General features: G+C 38.5%; 1 protein-coding gene across 3 annotated transcripts in view; it reads left to right on the top strand.

Moving 5' to 3' along the window:
* TMEM123 (transmembrane protein 123) overlaps nucleotides 1-15,856 on the top strand; it is a 72,593-nt gene extending 56,737 nt beyond the window's left edge. For 2 of the 3 annotated variants that reach the window (XM_060160281.1, XM_060160285.1), the window contains 3 exons: nucleotides 8,985-9,401; nucleotides 10,562-10,715; nucleotides 13,270-15,856. In XM_060160281.1, coding sequence (XP_060016264.1) covers nucleotides 8,985-9,401; nucleotides 10,562-10,715; nucleotides 13,270-13,294 — 596 coding nt within the window. In that variant the 3' untranslated portion in view covers nucleotides 13,295-15,856. Of the gene's footprint in view, nucleotides 1-2,847; nucleotides 3,056-8,984; nucleotides 9,402-10,561; nucleotides 10,716-13,269 lie in introns of those variants that run through there. The other variant, XM_060160284.1, reaches the window with a different exon arrangement.
* The last annotated feature ends 4,645 nt before the right edge of the window (nucleotides 15,857-20,501 follow it).

Below are 20,501 nucleotides of genomic sequence, written 5' to 3'. Positions count from 1 at the left end.
TGAGCCTCTTTCACATAAAGTCTGGGTGCCTCTCAATTGACTGCCTCTGAGCTGGTCCTTGGGGTGGGGTGAGTCTGAAGATGAGTGCCCTTTAAGAGCCATTTCTCAGTTGGCTATGGCCTTGGGGGTCTCAAGGACATGGCCCCATTGGTTTTCAAAGCTTAGAGGGCTCACCTCTCAGGTGCAGGTCTTAAAAGTCGGGTGCCTGATGTGGGGTTCAAACCTTTCACTCCTCAGGGAGAAGCTACGGGTTTTGAGTTCCCTTCTGATTGTGTGTCACTGCAGCAGGTTGAGGGCCGGAGCGGGTTGCAGAGTTTATGGCGAGATTGTGTCAGCCTCTCCTACCTGCCTCAGTGTTGGTTTTTTTCTCATTTGCCCGATGTGTAGGAGTCACTCAGCCAGTTTTGGGGTGTCTTTTTTCCCAGAGGAAATTGTTGTGTAATTGGCTGTAGATTCAGTGTGTCTATGGGAAGAGGTGAGTTTAGGATCTTCCCATGTCACCATCATGAACCAGTACCACTCATCACCTTTTCTCTGATTAGTAATTGTATAGTATATTTCTTTCCTATACCTTCACTTTCAATACCTTTCAGCTTTTTGGAATCTTAGTTTTAAGATATATTGCTTATGAACAGTTCATAGTTTTGCTATCCAGTTGATAATCTTTGTCTTTTACGTGGCCTGTTTTGTACATTTAATATAACTTCAGTGTAATTTCTGAGCTGGGCCAGGAGCAGTAATAGGGTTTCACCAGGTAAAGAATGGGTGGGAAGCATCCCAGGCAGAGGAAGTAATATAACAAAGCAACAGAAATAAATAAACTGCATAGGGAAAGCTCAGTAAATCTTCTGGAGCAGAAAAGAGTAGCAGAAGATTAGGCAGCAGAGGAGACCATGGCCTTGTCATCATGGTGAAGAGATAGCTTTTGGCCTTCCCTCCTTGCATAGTGTGGAGCACATGCTAGAAGTGATCGAGTTCTTCCAAAACTGTGCCTGGCACTTATGTAGAGTAAAATGAAAATGCAAGATGTAGTTCTTGCAATTAATAACCAACTAATTCCATTTAAAAGGTAAGATAATACAATTAAGAGTCCAGAAAAATGCAAAATAAGAAGATAAATAATAAAATAAAGTTAAAAATAAAGGAGTACCTGAGAAGGATTGCATCTTTCTTGTTTCTGCAGAGCCTCCTAGCATTGTTCTTGGCACTGAGTAGGTATTGGGTTGGCCAAAAAGTTCATTCCAGTTTTTCTGTGACGTCTTAGGGGAAAACCTGAATGAATTTTTGGCCAGCCCAATAATACTCAGTGCTGGGAGGAGTGAGAAGCCAGGCTGACTGGAATGTGTTGGGGAAGAATAGCAGATAGAGTGAATTCTATTCTGTGGAGAGTGAAGATTGCCAGGATGAGAGGCTGGGAAGGTTTGGAGCAGGAACAGAGGAAAAATAATATCAGCTTGCCTGATGCCCTTGTGAATGTGATTCTTGCCTTATTTATTTATTTATTTTTAATTAGCTAGGGTTACAAATTGTGGGCTGGGTCTGTGGTAATGAAATAGAATGGGCAAGACCTATAGCAATATCATAACAAAGCCTGGATATTGTCTACACAGCCCCGGCCAGCTCAGCCTTGGCTGAGTTGGGTTCTGACTGCCTTGAAAAGCCAAGTTTCTTTTCTGACCCTCTCTTGCTCATCTGCTTTCTGTACAGCTCTGGGAATGCACAGGATCGCCCTTCCGAATGAATTTCCTTAAACAAACCTGGACTGTGTCACAATTGTTAGTTCTCACTGTCCGTAAGGCAGATAATTGCCTTGACTGAAAATGCCTCTTTCAGCTCCTGCCAGAGTTTATATTAAAAGATTTAGGTAGAGTGATGATAGTGTAACAAAATGTGGGAACAGAATTTATTGCAGATGTACTATAACTTATTTAAAATACCCCAGTTGTTATTTTTCTGTGTTCATATATATAGAGAGAGAGAGGTTTTTTTTCCTTTTTGGAATTTTAATTTTTGAATTTAGAAGTTTAGGAAAATATATTTGATTTTCAGAAAATGGACAGCTCTTTATGATGATATATTTTTTAAAGCCCAATTTTCTCTTAGATTGTTTTAAATCTAGATTTTTCTTGATTTTTTTAAAAGATAACTTTTTAAGTTTTTTTCTAATCTATATTTTTCAGTTCTGTGGATTTTTGGTCCTCAGGTAATTTGAATTCAAGGAGAATTTTCATAATGAATCTACTGACTTTGTACAATGAGGAAAGGCCCCTTTGCTTTCTAAATAATGAGTACTTCTGGGATTACACTGATACTTAGATTCTCTATAGCAGGGGTCCCCAACCCCCAGGCCACAGACCAGTACCAGTCTGTGGCCTGTTAGGAACTGGGCCGCACAGCAGGAGGTGGGCGGTGGGCGAGTGACGGAAGCTTCATCTGTATTTACAGCCACTCCCCATTGCTTGCATTACCACCTGAGCTCCGCCTCCTGTCAGGTCAGCGGCGGCATTCGATTCTCATAGGAGCTCGAACCCTACTGTGAACTGTGCACGCGAGGGATCTAGGTTGTACACTCCTTATGAGACTCTAATGCCTGATGATCTGGCTGGGGAGTGGCTGCAGATACAGATTATCATTAGCAGAGAAGTTTGACGGCACAGAGATCATAATAAATCATTTGCTTGCAGAGTCATATCAAAACCTTATCAGCAGACTTCCCTGGTGGTTCAGTGGTTAAGAATCTGCCTGCCAATGCAGGGGACGTGAGTTTGATCCCTAGTCTGGGAAGTTCCCACATGCCGTGGAGCAACTGAGCCCATGCACCACAACTGCTGAAGCCCGCGCACCTAGAGCTCGTGCTCCGCAACAAAGAGAGGCTACCACAATGAGAAGCCCGCACACCACAACGAAAAGTAGCCCCCGCTTGCCGCAACTAGAGAAAGCCCACGCACAGCAATGAGGACCCAATGCAGCCAAAAAATAAATAAAATTTTAAAAAGCCCTATCAGTGAGTGGCAAATGAAAACAAGCTCAGGGCTCCCACAGATTCTGCATTATGGTGAGTTGTATAATTATTTCATTATATATTACAATGTAGTAATAGAAATAAAGTGCACAATAAATGAAATGTGCTTGAATCATCATGAAACCATCCCCAACCCCATCCGTGGAAATCTATGGGAAAGAGGTTCTCAAGGTTCTCAGTGTTTAAAAATATTCCAAGAGACACACACAAGACTAGTACTAGCTGCAGTCTGTACTTAGAATCATAGAACCCTCAAAATGACTCTGTGGCACCAGAAATTTATGATCCATGATCTTAAGTAGCTCTGTATTTTTGACAGCTATAATAGGAAATGAAAAACTACTACTATCCCGTTTTAAAATAACTGAGATTTTTTAAAAAAGTGAATGTGAATTTTCAACTCTGGTTTAAGTGTGTATCTGATACCCCAAAGAAAACAAATTGTCACTCTTAACTTTGAAATATTTAGGTTAAAGGACAAAAATGGCACTTAGATAGTTTGGGGCTCAAGGTTATAGGAGTAAAGAAAGTTATTTCAACACAACACAGTTATACAAAGATACTTGGAATAAATCCAGACTTTGAAGAGGATGAGTACTTTTACTTGGTACTAGGAAAAAACAGGCTGCTTCATCGTGTCCTTGGTCTTGCTGTAATAAGAAGGTGGCTGGCTGGTGTTAATAGAAAAAGGCCTGGAACATCACTTTTTTATTCTTGGATATTTATATCAATGAACTGAAAATACCTTTAAGAGCATCCTCTTTGATGTGCTGTTATTCAAATGGCAGTGGTGATAATCATGGAAGTAGATCTGACTGACTACTACTCAGCCTCCTATAAGGGAACTGTGTAGTGCAGCTCCGTAGGAGAGGTATATTCTGTAAAACAAATGCTGAGATACAGAGTAACCATTCATTGAGCAGGTCCTCCGTAGGAGGCACTGTGCTAAGTGCTCAATACAAATTATGTCAGTTATTTCTCCCAAACCCCTGTGATATCCCTTTTTATAGATGAGGAAGGAGACTGAATCTCAGAGAGGTTAAGTAACTTGTCTAAGGTAACCCAGCAAGTAAGTGGCTGAGCTGATCCAGAGCTTGAGCTCGTTCCCACCATGCCTGAAAAATATCACTAGCACTTGGTAAAGAGAAGAGCTCAGTACATGGAAGTACGAATTCTGTCATAGAAAAATTGTGCTCCAGGGATAGTTCTCTTATTACAGAACAGGAACGGAGTGCTGATTGGACTGTCTTGAGTATTTTTTCAGCAGTGACAAAACATCAACTCATCCCCATTTGTACTTTCTCTGTCTTGTCCCTTTTGCGCCTGAACATGGCAGTTGCTGGGACGGAGGGTGCATGGGTGCTCTTACTACAGCCCTTCACTTTGTTTTCCTGTGATTATGTTAGTTGAAACCAAGAATTAGGGTCAAGAAATTTTTATAGCTCTGAAATCTATAGGTGATCTTAGGTTTCATTTAAGAAGTTTTGAGAGTAGTTTGACAAGTACCGAATGACTTAATTCATCTCACAGTGATTAGCTGCAAGGATCTGTGAAAGGAACAAGCTCAGCACAGCCACTGGCGAGTGCTGTGGCACAGCTGCCTGAAGACACGTTTTGTTAGCAGTGAAAGAACTGTGGTCCTGAGTGCATTAGTTTGCTAGGGCTGCCACACAAAGGACCACTAACTAGGTAGTGTAAACAGCAGAGATGTATCGTCAGATTGTCGACAGGGTTGTTGCCCCCTGAGAGAGGATCTTTCCTGTGCCTTTCGCCTCATTTCTGGTGTTTTGCTGGCAATCTTTGGCTTTCCTTGGCCTGTTGGAAGCATCACCGTGATCTGTGCCTTCATCTTCACATGGTGTTCCTCCCGTATGTCTGTCTACCTCCAAATTTCCCATTTTATAAGGACACCAGGTATTTAAGGCTCATCTTCATAATCTCATTTTAACTTCATTATAATCCTCTGGAAAGACCCTGTCTCCAAAAAAGGTCACATCCTAAACTACTGGGGGTTAGGGCTTCAACATATGAATTTTAGGGGGACACATAACACTAAATAAGTGTTAACAACTGTGTGCCACATACACCCCTTCCCGCACCTCCACTTACATTAGCTGAGGTGTTATCCATAGTACGTAGGTCCAGTTTATTGAATCAGTTGTATTTAGTAAGGTGTCTCTCGTTTTCAGAATAATACCAAAATAAATAAAAGTCTACAATGATTGGAATTTCTCCCTCTGCCAGCCTGGGCCTGCTTCACGTTTGGAACCGACAGTGGGGAATTTGACGCTGTCGGCTTCCTTCCTTGCTCTGCCTTTCTCCCCCTCACTTCTCCTGGTTTTTACCCTTCCAGGATCAGGCCTAAAGGGGCTTAAGGGGAAAAGCCAGCTGGGATGTTCTCATCTGACGAAGGTGCCCCCTAGGTGGCGGATGTGGTTCTCTTTGGTAGATTCCGGGGAGACCCTACAGCTGGGGCTTCCCCCTTCAGCTCCCCTGATGCAGTAGGGCCTCCCCTCCAGCTGACCCCCTCACTACACACCCTTGGCCCCTAGCTTTCGGTGTTCCACTTCTCTGCTGGTTATCTTCATCCCTCTGCGCAGAACTCTCTGGGGAGGCTATCTTTTAAGGCAGCCCCATGCTGGCTGTGTTTCACGGGGCCTGGTTTGGTTCTTGGGAAACACGCACCTTTGCTGTCAGTGGAAATAAGAGTCTACTCCCAGCGCAGCCTTTTAAACTCTGCTGACAGGTAGAGACAGCTCAGCCATAGCCTCTCGCCTTTAGAGTTACTTTTCAGGCTTGAGTCAAATCTTAGTCTTTGTCGCTTCAGGTCCAGGAGATACTGGGCCTGCTCTTCAGGTGACTCCCTCGGCTTAGTTTGAGGCGAGGGGCTGCGTTCTCCTCTTTTCCTCCGTGGGCAGAGGTGGCGGTGGACACAGAGCACACTTGACACTCTCCAGTAACGTACCCTCTTTGGGCCTTTATAACTTGTTTTGTTTTGATTTGATGTTTCTGTACTGTTTTTGATTGAGATATAATTGACGTATAACATTATATTAGTTTTAGGTGTACAACATAATGATTTATATATTGCAAAATGATCACAATAAGTAACATCTATCATAATATATAATAATGTATATAACATAGAACACCTATTTCATCATATTTAGTTACAAAATTTTATTTCTTGCGATGAGAACTTTCAAGATCTATTCTCTTAAAAACTTTCAAATATACAATATAGTAGTATTAACTGTAGTCACCATGTGCTGTACATTACCTCCCCATGACTTATTTATTTTATAACTAGAAGTTTGTACCTTTTGACCACCTTCACTCATGTCACCCACCCTCCACGCCTTTACAACTTCTGCTTCTCAGAGGCAGGGGGAGACTGGCTAAAACAGCAAAGTCAGATAGGGCTAAACCCTTTCCAAGCCCTGCATGGATGCTCTGTTCTTCTGACATCTCTGCAGGTACTCACTGAACCACGCCCTGGAGGGCACTGGTCAGTAGCTGAACAGTTAAGGGAGAAGGAAGACACCCAGATGTCCGTGGTGGGATGTTCTCTTTTGCAGAGGAGCACAAATGACCGTTTACTTATATTACAGACAAGGGGGTTGAGTCATGGAATGTGAGTTCTGACCTTGAAGAGAGCATCCTTGCATTGCAGTTATCCCATTTAAACATCGTGAAATACACCTTAACATAAAAATTATTGGCCTGTTTTGTCAATTTATAGAAAATTTTAGCTGCTTAGTGGTTTCTGTAACACATTTGGATTTTCTTAGTGAAGAACTAACCTGTTACAGCTCCCTGTTTTTGCCCATGTTACTTCATACAGTATCTCTGAAGAATATCTTATTATGGCAGGGAGAAGAGAGTAGGCTGTGTGTGTGTGTGGAATCCAAAAGCAGAATTGTGTTCATTGTTTTACTCTGGAAAGATCATTCTGTTCTAAAGATATTATATAAATGATGGTTCTTTGCTGTATTTAATTTCATTATAATAGAATTCATTCTCTACATTAAAATAATAGGTGATTATTTCAACGCTAAATTATATGTTTATAGAGCATTCAGAATTGAATAATAAAAGATTAGTCCAAGTTCATAGCATTCTACTTGAATAATTATGATTTATTCACCTATATAATACGAAAGTACTGATTCCTTTGGTCTTTTTTTAAAAATTAGGTAATACTCAGTGGAAGAGATCACACAGTAAAGACCCAAAGTTCACAAAATGTGATAGGAATTTAAAGAGTAAAAGCAGATGGGCAGATAAGCACTATTAAAACCAGCCTGTAAAATTGAAAATAAATATTTGAATTCTTTGAATAAAAAGTCCAGAATAGGGGCTTCCCTGGTGGCGCAGTGGTTGAGAGTCTGCCTGCCAAGGCAGGGGATGCGGGTTCATGCCCCGGTCCGGGAAGATCCCACATGCCGCGGAGCGGCTGGGCCCGTGAGCCATGGCCGCTGAGCCTGCGCGTCTGGAGCCTGTGCTCCGCACGGGAGAGGCCACAACAGTGAGAGAGGCCTGCATACCGCAAAAAAAGAAAAAGAAAAAGAAAAAAAAAGTCCAGAATAATTGTGAAAGGGTGATAATGCATGAAGTAATCACTTCTGGTATGTGACAGCAGCAGTGGTACAGAGAACCTGAAGGCCTTGTGCTGCTGTCACTGGGGGAAAGGAGAAGGCAAGCCCGGTGGGTAATTCTTTCCACTTTAGTTCTTGGCCATAAAGAGTAAAATGGGAGTATATAGGCAACATAACAAACCACTAAACCTGCAAGTAAACTTTGAGACTAGGAAACAAACACAGAAATAAATTACATCCTATTAATAGGGCAAAGAGATTTTTCATTCCTTAAATAGTATATACTAAATTATAATAACTATCTTTAGTTGTAAATATCAGTTAGGTTGTGATGTTACAATGAAGATAGAGTATGAAAGAATATTGTTAAGACAGAAAGGTTTGCTTTTGGTCATAGGGCATTTTGTACATATATAGATATTTAGTATTTATTTTTGGTCATAGCGCTTATTTATCTATTTCCAATTGTTTATTTTAAATTAACACCAATGATTCTCCTTTACAAAATTGGCTTTTGCTTTTTTTTTTTTGCGGTGCGCGGGCCTCTCACTGTTGTGGCCTCTCCCGTTGCGGAGCACAGGCTCCGGATGCGCAGGCTCAGTGGCCATGGCTCACGGGCACAGCCGCTCCGCGGCATGTGGGATCCTCCCGGACCGGGGCACGAACCCGTGTCCCCTGCATCGGCAGGCGGACTCTCAACCACTGCGCCACCAGGGAAGCCCGGCTTTTGCATTTTTAAAGGTTTCAGAAATAATTTTAGAAATACCTTCCCAATGACAGAAAATTATCACGAGTGTGAGATTTCCAACTAGCCACGTTCTGTTATGTTGTTTCACTTCCTAATGCACCATGGGAAGCTGGTTTTACTCTTAGGAAGAGTATCTCGCTCATGCTCACATCCTCCTGGGGGGTTAGAAGCATGCAGCTACTGTTTGTCCTCAAAGCTTTTTGGAAGAATGTGGCAGAGAAACCTTAAACTTTAAAAACCCTTTTTATATCCATTGGTTTCATAATCCATTCAACTAATATTTGTGACATGAAGCATGGAATATTCAGACACAGAGATGGTTAAGACACTGTCCCTGTATCGAAAGAACTCAGTCTTCTGGGTTGTTTCTTTTTTTCCCATACGTTCACAAAAATTTCTTACTTTACGTAAATCCAGGCTTGGTTCCTGTTGAATATTTTACTATACGTTTTATGGCTTCTTGCTGTGTAGTGCAAAGTATTAATAAGCTAAGTATCTTTCATGATGCTGTGTTTGTTAGACCTTTTTCTTTATGTATGACCACGAAAGTCAGTGAAGTGGGAGTTAATTATCTACGTCATAGCTCTGGCTTTAATGTTTCTTCATATTCTTGCAGCCCCACAGGTACTTTTCAGCCATACAAGTGAATCTTCCAACTTCAATGTGAAACCATCAAAAACTCCAGTTTCCCCAGTCTCAAAGATGATAGCTACCACCTCAAAACCCATAGCAAAACCATCAACAACTGCAGCTGCCTCAGTCTCAAATAACGGGACCGCCACTACCTTGAAAACAGCAAAACCATCAACAATTCTAGTTGCTTCAGTCTCAAATAACGGGACAGCCACCACCTCAAAACGCATAGCAACATCTAAAATGATAACACCAGAGGTCTCAACAAATATGACTTCCACCACCTTAAGGTCTACACTCAAAATCACAAGTGTTTCACAAAATATATCCCAGATATCAACATCCACAATGACCACAACCCACAATAGTTCGGTGACGTCTGTTTCTTCATCAGTAACAAGTATGTATAAAAATGGACCTATTTTTCCTATGCTGAAAAAATAGTTGTTAAAATGCCACATTTACATCATTCCATTCTGTAAAAATGTAGAAATTTAGACAATTATTTCTCATTTCCTAAATAAATTAGTTGTAGAGATCAGGAAGAGTCAGTTGACTTAGTAACTATCTTGTCCCTTTAAAAAAATTAGCTTCCAACTTAACCATGCCAAATCATGACTGTATGAGATCCATCCGTAAATAAATAATTTATCCTAACATGGGATTTTATTTTGCATGGTTTGAAAACTTGTCATACCTTTAACTCTTTGAACCTCATTCTAGAAAGGAATTAGGCAGGCTCAGTCTCCATGATTTCTAAACCTAAATCATGGAGAACTTTGGTTTTAATTTGTGCCATAAAAATATTTTTTAATGGTATTATATATAGTCACATATGTAGTATTAGTCTCAGCACTCTTTATTTTTTTGCATTTGTTTAAAATATAATGCCTGTGAAACCATGAATTCAAAAACCTTAAGATTCTCTTTTAAGTTATCCAAAGTTGAAGTTCTGTTTAAAAGCTAGTGATTACATTTATCATAACAAATAGCAGACTTCATGGTTTCTTTTGTGTGTTTTTATATACTTCTATTCCAAATAGTTTATTTTTTTATTACTACAACTTATGTATTGAAATCAACTTTAATGTCTCAGGGGCTCTTGACTCCATAAAATTAAAATAGTTAAAATTCCCAATTTATTCAAAAGGAGAAATTTCAATTAGAAACATTTACTCAAATTGGATCCAGTTTCAAGATTTCAGCTGTTACCCAGACCTGTTTTGTTTAAGGCATGAACTCTTAAGAAAATTCATAAAAGAATTAACCAAATCTTGCTGCCTCTGAGGTTTTGGTAGACCATCCAAGCCCAGTCTCACCTAAAGATCTTGGGGTTGTAGGCACTGGGGATTTAAGGGATGTGTTGGATCAAGTGAAGAAAACTAGAACCAGGCAGTCACTAGACACAAAATCATCTGGAGAGCACCTTGATGTGCTTATGATTCCCCCTTGTCCCCAGATCAGCATTCTTACATAGAAATTCAGAATGTTTTAGCTTATTACAATATGTTTAAAAAGCACTAAAGCCTTATTTTTTTGTTTCCTTTTGTTTTCTTCTAGTCACAGCAACTATTATTTCTAAGGAAAATAAAGGATCAAAATTTGATACTGGCAGCTTTGTTGGTGGTATTGTATTAACACTGGGAGTTTTATCTTTTCTTTACATTGGATGCAAAATGTATTATTCAAGAAGAGGCATTCGGTATAGAACCATGTAAGTTTTGATTGGCCAGGACTTTTTTATTATTATTAATTCTGTATTTAAATATCATGACAAAATATCAGAGTAGAGCGAGTGTTCATCTCAGGGATTAATAATTTATAGATTTATGAGTTATATTCCCATTAATCCTCTATGCCCAAAGCAAATTGTTTGTGTGCAAGCTTGTGATTATAATTATTTGCAAATGCAAATGGATATACCTATAAAAATGATTGTATTTTATTAGTGTCATACTTTTTTTTTTTTTTTTACCAGAGACCCAAGTTTAGCTAGTCCTTTTCACTTGCTTATACCTATAATTGCAAGAAATACCATTATCAGGTCTCCTGAGGCTGTTGACCTAGTGTTACTGACAAACACAAGACATACTAAAATAACATCCTTGATAAAAACGTGATTTTTGCTTTCTGTGACAAAGAAAATAAAGAAATTCTTCTGACAGCCTCATTTTCCCTGATACTGAGTTGTTAGTATAATATACATTATCAGTTAATCTGTAGCAAAACTGTCTTTTCAGGTGAGCGTTATCAACAAGTCCCCAACAACAAACTATGTCATTCTAAAGATCTGATGGTTTTTGGAGGTATCATCTCCCAATTTTTGTTATTCCAACAAAGTCCTTTCGGTTTTTTCTTTTGAGCCTTATATGTACAAGAGCAAATCCATTCTTTTGATTGTTAATGTATGTATAAAATAAATACCATAGAATAGATGACCATTATCCAAGATTTGTTTAAGTTGTCATAGGCATATGTGTCTCACACAGGGTTTCCATGTCAGAAACACTTGGGAACTACTAATTGAGCAAAGTAAAATAGAATAGGTTACTTTACTATAAGAATACTGTAAGCCTTTGATATGTTGATGTACATTATGAATTTTTAGGAGGAGAATAGAGTATGAAAATATGTCTCAAATTTTTCATTGAACTAAGAAAACCAGACTTTAAAAAAAGTATATTTAAATTAGAAGTTACCTTCCACATACAGTATCCATCATATCGAACTTACTTTAAAAGCGCATCAAGGTGGTGTTTTGTCAGATTAAAAGCACATTCAGAAACATTCATCCTTTTCTCTTTTAGATCAACCCATAAAAGAAAAAAATACATGAAGGAAACTGACTAAACAGAGTTGACTCTAAAAATGCTTTAAAATTTGAAATATTTTTTAAAACCACTGTGTTTCTAGAAATACTTATCATCTGTTTTCTTGGTAAATTTCACCAGTTAAACAGAAGGCACATTTTGATTATAGTAAATTTAATGCAACTCCTTTTTTATAATATCAATATTTATTGATATACTTGAGGCTATAAAATATTGAAGGAATTAAATTTAAATGTGTTGTTTTCATTTTAAAGTGCCTTAACTACAAAGTATATAATTTTAGCTTTATGGACTTTTTCCTCACGTATACATGACCACATAATGCTGCATGCCCTGTGGAGGACATCAGAGTCCAGAATCCCCATAACTGTAAGGACAGAGCTGTGTGGCATGTAAGGAAGGCAGTGTGACTCTAACAGGAGTCTTATTCATATCAGAACCAGTAGATGGTGAAAACACCATATTTAGTTGAGTCTAAGTACACATTTTTGTTTTTGTGTATTTCCACATTTTAACACCTCTGAGATGGATGTATCTTACAGTCTATGGGATGAGAAAGCATTGTGTTGCAGTTTAATAGGCCATGTTTTTCTTAGTGCTACATTTTTTAAAGAGTGCATTTTAAAGCCAGTAGTTTCTTTGAAGTTATAAATAATGACATTCCATAAGTAAGGACTTAATATTTGTCCCATTAAGGAACCTGAGACCTTCTATACCTAGTAATTATTAGCATTTCTAGTTTTCATTTATTGGATAATAACACTGATTAAAACACTGATTATAGTGTTAACTCCTGTGTTTCTTAGAGTTGCATGGAGAGACAGTGGAGTGAAGTGGTAAGAGATGGGGTTTGGGGCAGACAGACTTAATTCTGATTCTGGTTCTACTGTTGACTAGCAGGGTGCCTACCCACGTTTATATAAATGATGTAGTACAGTGTACAGTGGTCAAGACGAGAGTTCACATGCTTGCTTAGCTTCTGATCTTCTGCGAAATGGAATTGATTGATTAAATAAATAAATAACATTATATATATATATTTTTTTTTTTAAAGTGCCCTCTCTCTGCTTAGGGGTACTGTGATGATTAAATGAGATATGGTTGTAAAGTCTGTAGCGTAACACCTGGCACATAGAAGATGCTCAAGAAATGATCGCTGTTTTGGTTGTTTTCTTTTTTAAAGAGGGTTATAATAGCTAATTGATGAAAAGTCACACAGGCACTGCAGAGATTTGAGCATAGGTCCATTTCGCAACCTGAATACACTGCTTGAATCCTTAACCAATACAGTATACCAGGTACTTTTTCTTAAGAAACTTTACACAAAGCAATGACAGTTTTGATTCTGAAATTTATTTATTACTTAAAATTATGAACTATAAGTAGTTTGATACAAATACAAAACATAAAGTAACTTTAACTTTTGATGTATTACAGCGATGAACATGATGCCATCATTTAAGGGACTCCAAGGATCAATGGAAAGAAGATTGATACAACCCCATCAATTAATTTTGATTTATTATTACTTCAGAACAGTATTCTCTTCTTGAAAATAGCATAAACAGGCCATGAATATAATATACAATGTATTATATAAATATGTAAAGATTCCTCATGATTGCTAAAGGTAAAAAGGGTTTGATTTGGGTTTTTTAATGAACATATGTAGCATACAGTTAATGCAATGGTTAGAAAATATATAGTAAGACAAGTCTTGTCCCATTTTTTTGTGTCATTGGTCACATAGGGCCAGTAATTGGAAAACATCATCAGTGAAGGGTATGATGCCATGTGTTCATACAAATAAGGAGCTTGTCTCAGCACTCAGGATTTTGCTGTCTTTGTTGGTCACACAAAGAACCTCAGTGCTGTTAAGAGCTGGATATATCCTAATTACCATTGCCACATAGCAGAAATTATATGAATAAGCCAAGTCTTAAGTATAATTTTAGTTGAAGTGTCTCTTCAGAAAGCATATTTCATATGTTTAAAGCTTAGTTATTTGGTTTAAAAACAAAATGCATGCCCTCCCCCACCAAAAGAAAAAGTCAAATAAAACTAGAAACAATATGTGGGCTTATCCCTGTTAGAGAGCCATTGGAGAGCCTGTATTTTTAATAACTTCTTTGGTGCTTTCAATGGCAGTTGATGTAATTGCCTTTTTTTTCCTCTGTAATTTCAGTAAATTGCAATGTTTAACATAATAATGTTTTAAAGACTTAGTTATTAGTGTTAAATAATAAGTTAGATTATTTGCTACTGTGAGAATACTGTCACCACTGGAAATTGCTTTACTTCATGTTCAGCTGTTAATTTTATATTTAGTGAACATTTTTAACAGATGTAGACCTGCTTTCAATATCTAGAAATGGTTAACGTAATGTAAACACACCTAGCCTTAAAAAAAGAGACTCTTATATGATTTCCAAAGCAACATTTAGAACTCTCTTTAGTCCAAACGATAGATGAATGCTGTTTATCAGGCCAGGGATTGTGGGGCTCCCCTCAGGCTACTAAACCTATAGGATGAGAATGCCGCATTTTTGTGCACTGTCAATGTTACTCAAAGATTTGGGGAAACAGCATTTTTATACTAAGACACCAGTGTACTTTAGAATAAATTCCTGTGGAGTATTTAAGACAGAAAAGTTCCTGCTTCCTTATTTGGGTCCTCTTCCTCCCGTGCTGACGAGGGGAGGCACGTTCAGATGTACCATGTTAATGGAGAGGAAGCACGCAATATTGAGGGACACCATTATCAGCCAGCATATTTTGGAGTGTTTTCAGCTTTACAGTTTATATTCCAGCACTCAAAACTCAGGGTCAAGTTTTGACAAAAGAGGTATTTAGTCATACTGTGTACTAAGATATTGTTTCTTCTATCTTAGATGGTCACAGTAAATCACACCAATGTCTGACAGTCCAAAAATGAGCTAAGAAGTCCTAAAAAATATGTACATACATTTAATAGGAATTAAATGTAACTTTTGTGATCAGCTTTTGGTTTGCAGAGAATCAAGAATTCTGATATAAAAGGATCATTTCTACTCACTGTGTATTATGGCCAATTGATGTGATGGAAATGAATAATAAAAATTATCCAGAATATGGATATGACAGGATGGATGGATGTGACACATGCAATGTGGAAGAAATATTATGAAACACATGTGTTTGCATTAGTTTGAAAAAAGAGATGTGGGCTGATAAGTTGTATGTTACTAACTTAACCATAACTGGTCTTTTAAACACTGCTTCATTTCTTTGCAAAATATACTAAAGATACGTTTTATAGTAATGGGGGCTTTCTAAATTTGATTTGTCTCCTGCATTCTTGATATTTCAGTACTTTAAGTCAGTCAGAACTTTGTAGACAGGACTGAACTTCTCTTGAATACTTGTTTCTTAGCACTTTGAAAAATATAAAACCACTTTTTAAGTACTAAATGTCATTATTTGCCTTTAAAGTTTCCTGTGCTTTAGGTTCGAAATATTTTAGTTATGTCTTTTTTCTGTATATAAGTTGTATAATTTGTTACTTTCAAATATCAGTACTTCAATGCAATCAGGTGTTGGGGGTTTTTGCTTTGTTGTTTTGTTTTTGTTTTTTGGTTATCTGCAGAAATTGAGGGAAACAGCTATATAAACCAGTATTTCCCTTTGGAGCACATTTCCTAAGCGTAAATTTATCTTCCTTATTATGTTTACTTCAGCAAATGTTCAGTTTTATTTGCATTCTTTGATAATGTATTTACTTGAAGATAAAAGCAATTCAGATGTATGTCTAAATATTAGGTAGAATTCAACCTATGATTTTAAAATTTCCTTGGATAATCCATAGAATGAATAATTCAAATACAGATAATGAGAGCTGGCAGTATATTACAGTGATAATTTTGTATTTTTCAGAAAAAAATGTAAAGCAAATTTCTGTTACTTTTTTCTTTTTATTACAATGACCAACTTTTGGCATTTCATTGTTACTGAGATCTATTTTTAGAATAAAATTTTGTTAAGAGTAGTACATGGTTTTGCTTCATTTTATCAAACTCAAGAGAAATTAACAAATAGAAAATGCCCAAAGTAAAAAGGCAGATCGTGGGGGCTAATCTGACACTGTAAGTGTGGTTGCCTGGTTCAGCAGCAGCAGGAACATCACCTGGAAACTTGTTAAAAGTGCAAATTCTTGAGTCCCATCCCAAACCTACTGAATCACAAACTCTGGGGTGGAGCCCAGCAGTGTTTTAGCAATCCTATCAGGTTATTCTGATGAACACCAGAGTATGAGAGGCACTGCTCAAAGGATTTTCATTTGAAGCCTCTTATTTGTTCTTCTGGGTAGAACTTTTTTTTTTTTCTTTTTTTTTTTTTTTTTGCGGTACGTGGGCCTCTCACTGCTGTGGCCTCTCCCGTCGCGGAGCACAGGCTCCGGACGCGCAAGCTCAGCGGCCATAGCTCACGGGCCCAGCCGCTCCGCGGCACGTGGGATCCTCCCGGACCGGGGCACAAACCCGTGTCCCCTGCATCGGCAGGCGGACTCTCAACCACTGCGCCACCAGGGAATCCCTGGGTAGAACTTTTAAAACAGGTATATTCAGGACTTCCCTGGTGGCACAGTGGTTAAGAATCCGCCTGCCAACACAGGGGACACAGGTTCATGCTCTGGTCCGGGAAGATCCCACATGCCGGTGGAACAACTAAGCCCGTGTGTCACAACTACTGAGCCTGCACTCTAGAGCCCCCAAGCCACAACTACTGAGCCCACATGCCACAACTACTGAAGCCCGTGCACCTAGAGCCCGTGCTCTGCAACAAGAGAAGCCACAGCAATGAGAAGCCCATGCACCACAATGAAGAGTAGACCCCGTTTGCCGCAACTAGAGAAAGCCTGCACACAGCAATGAAGACCCAATGCAGCCAAAAATAAAATAAAATAAATAACTTTATTTAAAAAAAAAACAGGTATATTCGTGGTAGAAATTTAAAAATTACCATTCCTTATGTAAATCAGCTGCAAATGCATTAACGTATAGTGTGGTATTTTCAACACTTCTTTTCCTTTACAACTGGAAATAATTTAACTATATCTAAGGATAACTTATATGTTATTATAAGGTAACCAAGGGGAAAAGGTGCAGTCTTCAGAAAATTTATATAACAAAAGGTACTCTTACAGCAATATTTGTACACAATTCTTCCTCCCCATCATTACTTCGGCTTCACTCTGGGCAAAGTTACTCCCCCAGCAACTTCAGGCTTGAATGTGTGTCTTGTTTGGGTCAACCATGGTATGAGTGTAGATATAATAAACATCACATGTGTCCAGAAAAAAATACCCTTTTAAGTTTCAGCTAATTATTGAAGTATGTTATACATACAAAAAAAAATGCAGATTGTCTTCACCAAGATGGCAACAGAAGCACAGCTAATAACTATTCATGCACTGAGAAAATCCTGGAATGCAGGAGTGAGGGTGAAACACCCCCTTGCACCACAGAAACGAAGAGAGACCACATTAAAAAGGTAAGAGGAGGGACTTCCCTGGTGGCACAGTGGTTAAGAATCTGCCTGCCAATGCAGGGGACACGGGTTCGAGCCCTGGTCCAGGAAGATCTCACATGTTGCGGAGCAGCTAAGCCCGTGTGCCACAACTGCTGAGCCTGTGCTCTAGAGCCCGTGAGCCACAACTACTGAACCCGAGTGCCACAACTACTGAAGCCCATGTGCCTAGAGCCTGTGCTCTGCAACAAGAGAAGCCACCACGATAAGAAGCCTGTGCACCGCAACCAAGAGTAGCCCCCACTTGCCACAACTAGAGAAAGCCCAAGCACAGCAAAGAAGACCCAATGCAGCCAAAAATAAATAAATAAAATAAATTAAAAAAAAAAAAAGTAAGAGGAGTGGCTACATGGTGACTGCACTGCCCCTCCCCCCAGCCTGGCACAACACCATGCCAAGAGGTCTCCCTTGAACCTCTGGTTACCCCATTTGGAAAAGAGCCCAGAGTGGACATCTAGCTCCCCCAGCATTGTGGTTCACTTCTTGGGAGCCCGCACGCCAGTCTCACCCCATGGGAATTGCAGGGAAGTCTGTGGGGCTTGACCACCAGGAATCTGACAGAGAAGAGGGGAAGGGCTTGCAATAACCAACACTCAGAATGTGGCAGACCAAGTTCCAACCTGCAGCATGCAGGTGTAGTCCCAGCCAGCAGCTTGGCTCATCTGCAGAATCAAGTTGGTGGCACAGTCTAACCAGGGAACTCAGTGGGGTGCAGGTCTGCCTGATTTGGGTCCTCAAACAAAGAGACTTAGCAGCCCTGGAGCCTGGTCTACCCCCATCCCAGAAAGCTGAGTCATATCCTGGCCCACTGCTGAAATGGAAAAAATAGAAACATACAAACTGCCTAACTGAATTCAGAAGAAATAGGAAATCTGCACAGACCAATTATTAATAAGGAGACTGAAACAGTAATCAAAAATTTTCCAACACAAAAAGACCAGGACCAGATAGCATCACTGGAGAATTATACAAAACATTGAAAGAAGAATTAATGGCAATCCTTCTCAAACGCTTCCAAAAAAATCAAAGAGGAAGGAACACTCCCAAACTCATTTTATGAGGCCAGCATTACCCTAATACCAAAGCCAGAAAAGGACACTACCAGAAAAGAAAACCAGAGGCCAATATCCCTGATGAATATAGATGCAAAAATTCTCAATAGAATATTAGCAAACTGAATTTAGCAACACACAAAAAGGATCATTCACCAAAATCCCTGGGATTTTTATCTTGGTGATGCAAGGATTATTTAACATATGCAAATAAGTCAGTCTGATACATCACATTAATAGAATGAATGAAAAAATATCATCTCAATGACACAGAAAAAGCATTTGAAAAATTCAACATCCCTTCGTGATTAAAAAAACTTAACATTTTATGTATTAAGGAATGTACCTCAACATAATAAAAGTCGTATATGACAAGCCCACAGCTAACATAGTCATTAGTGAAAGGGTTGAAAGTTTATCCTGCAAAATCAAGAACAAGACAAGAGTTCACTCTCACCACTCCTATTCAACACTCCTATTCAACATAATACTGGAAGTCCTAGCCAGAGCAATCAGGCAAGAAAAAGAAAAGGCATCAGAATTGGAAAGGAAGAAGTAAAATCGTCCCTATTTGCAGACGACATGATTTTATATATAAAAAAGTCCTAAAGATGCCACCAAAAAACTTTAGGTCTATTCAACAAACTCAGTAAAGTTGCAGTATACAAAATTAACATTCAAAAACAGTAGCATTTCTATACACTAACAATGAATTATCTGAAAAAGAAATAAAGAAAATGGTCCCATTTACAATAGCATCAAAAACAATAAAATACTTAGTAATAAACTTAACCAAGGAGATGAAAGATCTCTACTCTGAAATTATAAAACACTGATGAAAGAAATTGAAGAAGACACAAATAAATGGAAATGTATCCTGTGTTCCTGGATTGGAAGAGTTAATATTGTTAAAATATCAACACTACCGAAAGCCATCTAGAGATTCAATGCAATCCCTATCAAGATTCAAATGGCATTTTTTTTACAGAAGTAGAACAAAAATCCAAACATTTAGATGGAACCACAAGGACCCCAAAGAGTCAAAGCAATCCTGAGAGAGAAGAAAGCAGGAGGCATCATACTTCCTGATTTCAAGCTATATTATAAAGCTATAGTAATCAGGGCAGTATGGTACTGACACATAAAAACAGACACATAGAACAATGGAGCAGAATCCAGGTCCCAAAAATAAACCCTTGCATATATGGTCAAGTAATATTTGACAAGGGAGCCAAAAATTCTCAATGGAGAAAAAGTCTTTTCGATAAGTGGTGCTAGGAAATTTGGATATTCACATGTAAAAGAGTGAAATTAGACCCCTATCTTACACTCCTCACAAAAATTAACTCAAATGGATTAAAGACTTACATGTAAAAACCATAAAACTCCTAGAAGAAAACATAGGAACAAAGCTCCTTGACATGGGTCTTGGCAAATGGTTTTTGGATATGACACAAAGCAAAAGCAACAGAATCAAAAATAAACAAGTGGGACCACATCAAACTAAAAAGCTTCTGCATAGCAAAAGAAATGATCAACAAAATGAAAAGGCAACCAATGGAAAGGGTAAAAATATTTGCAAACCATATATCTAATAAGGGGTTAATATCCAAAGTGTATAATGAACTCATGCAACAATAGCAAAAAAAAAATTTAAGGGGGAAAGGAACTGAATAGACATTTAGACATTTTTCCAAAGAAGATACAAATGGCAAACAAGTATATGAAAAGATGCTCAACATCACTCATTATTAGGAAATGCAAATCAAAACCACAATGAAATATTAGCTCACATCAGTTAGAATGGGTATCATCCCCCAAAAAACAAGATATAACAGATGCTGGTGAGGATGTGGAGAAAAAGGAACACCTGTGCACTGTTGGTAGGATTGTAGACTGGTACAACCACTATGGAAAACAGTATGGAGGTTCCTCAAAACATTAAAAATAGAACTATCATATGACTTAGGAATTTCACTTCTGGGAATGTAACCAAAGGAAATAAAAACACTATGTTGAAGAGATATCTGCACCCCCATGTTCATTAGCAGCATT

This window comes from Lagenorhynchus albirostris, chromosome 9 (assembly GCF_949774975.1).
Source record: "Lagenorhynchus albirostris chromosome 9, mLagAlb1.1, whole genome shotgun sequence".
NCBI lineage: Eukaryota > Metazoa > Chordata > Mammalia > Artiodactyla > Delphinidae > Lagenorhynchus > Lagenorhynchus albirostris.
Note: the sequence above shows the minus strand (reverse complement) of the source record. Positions and strands in the feature narration are given on the sequence as shown.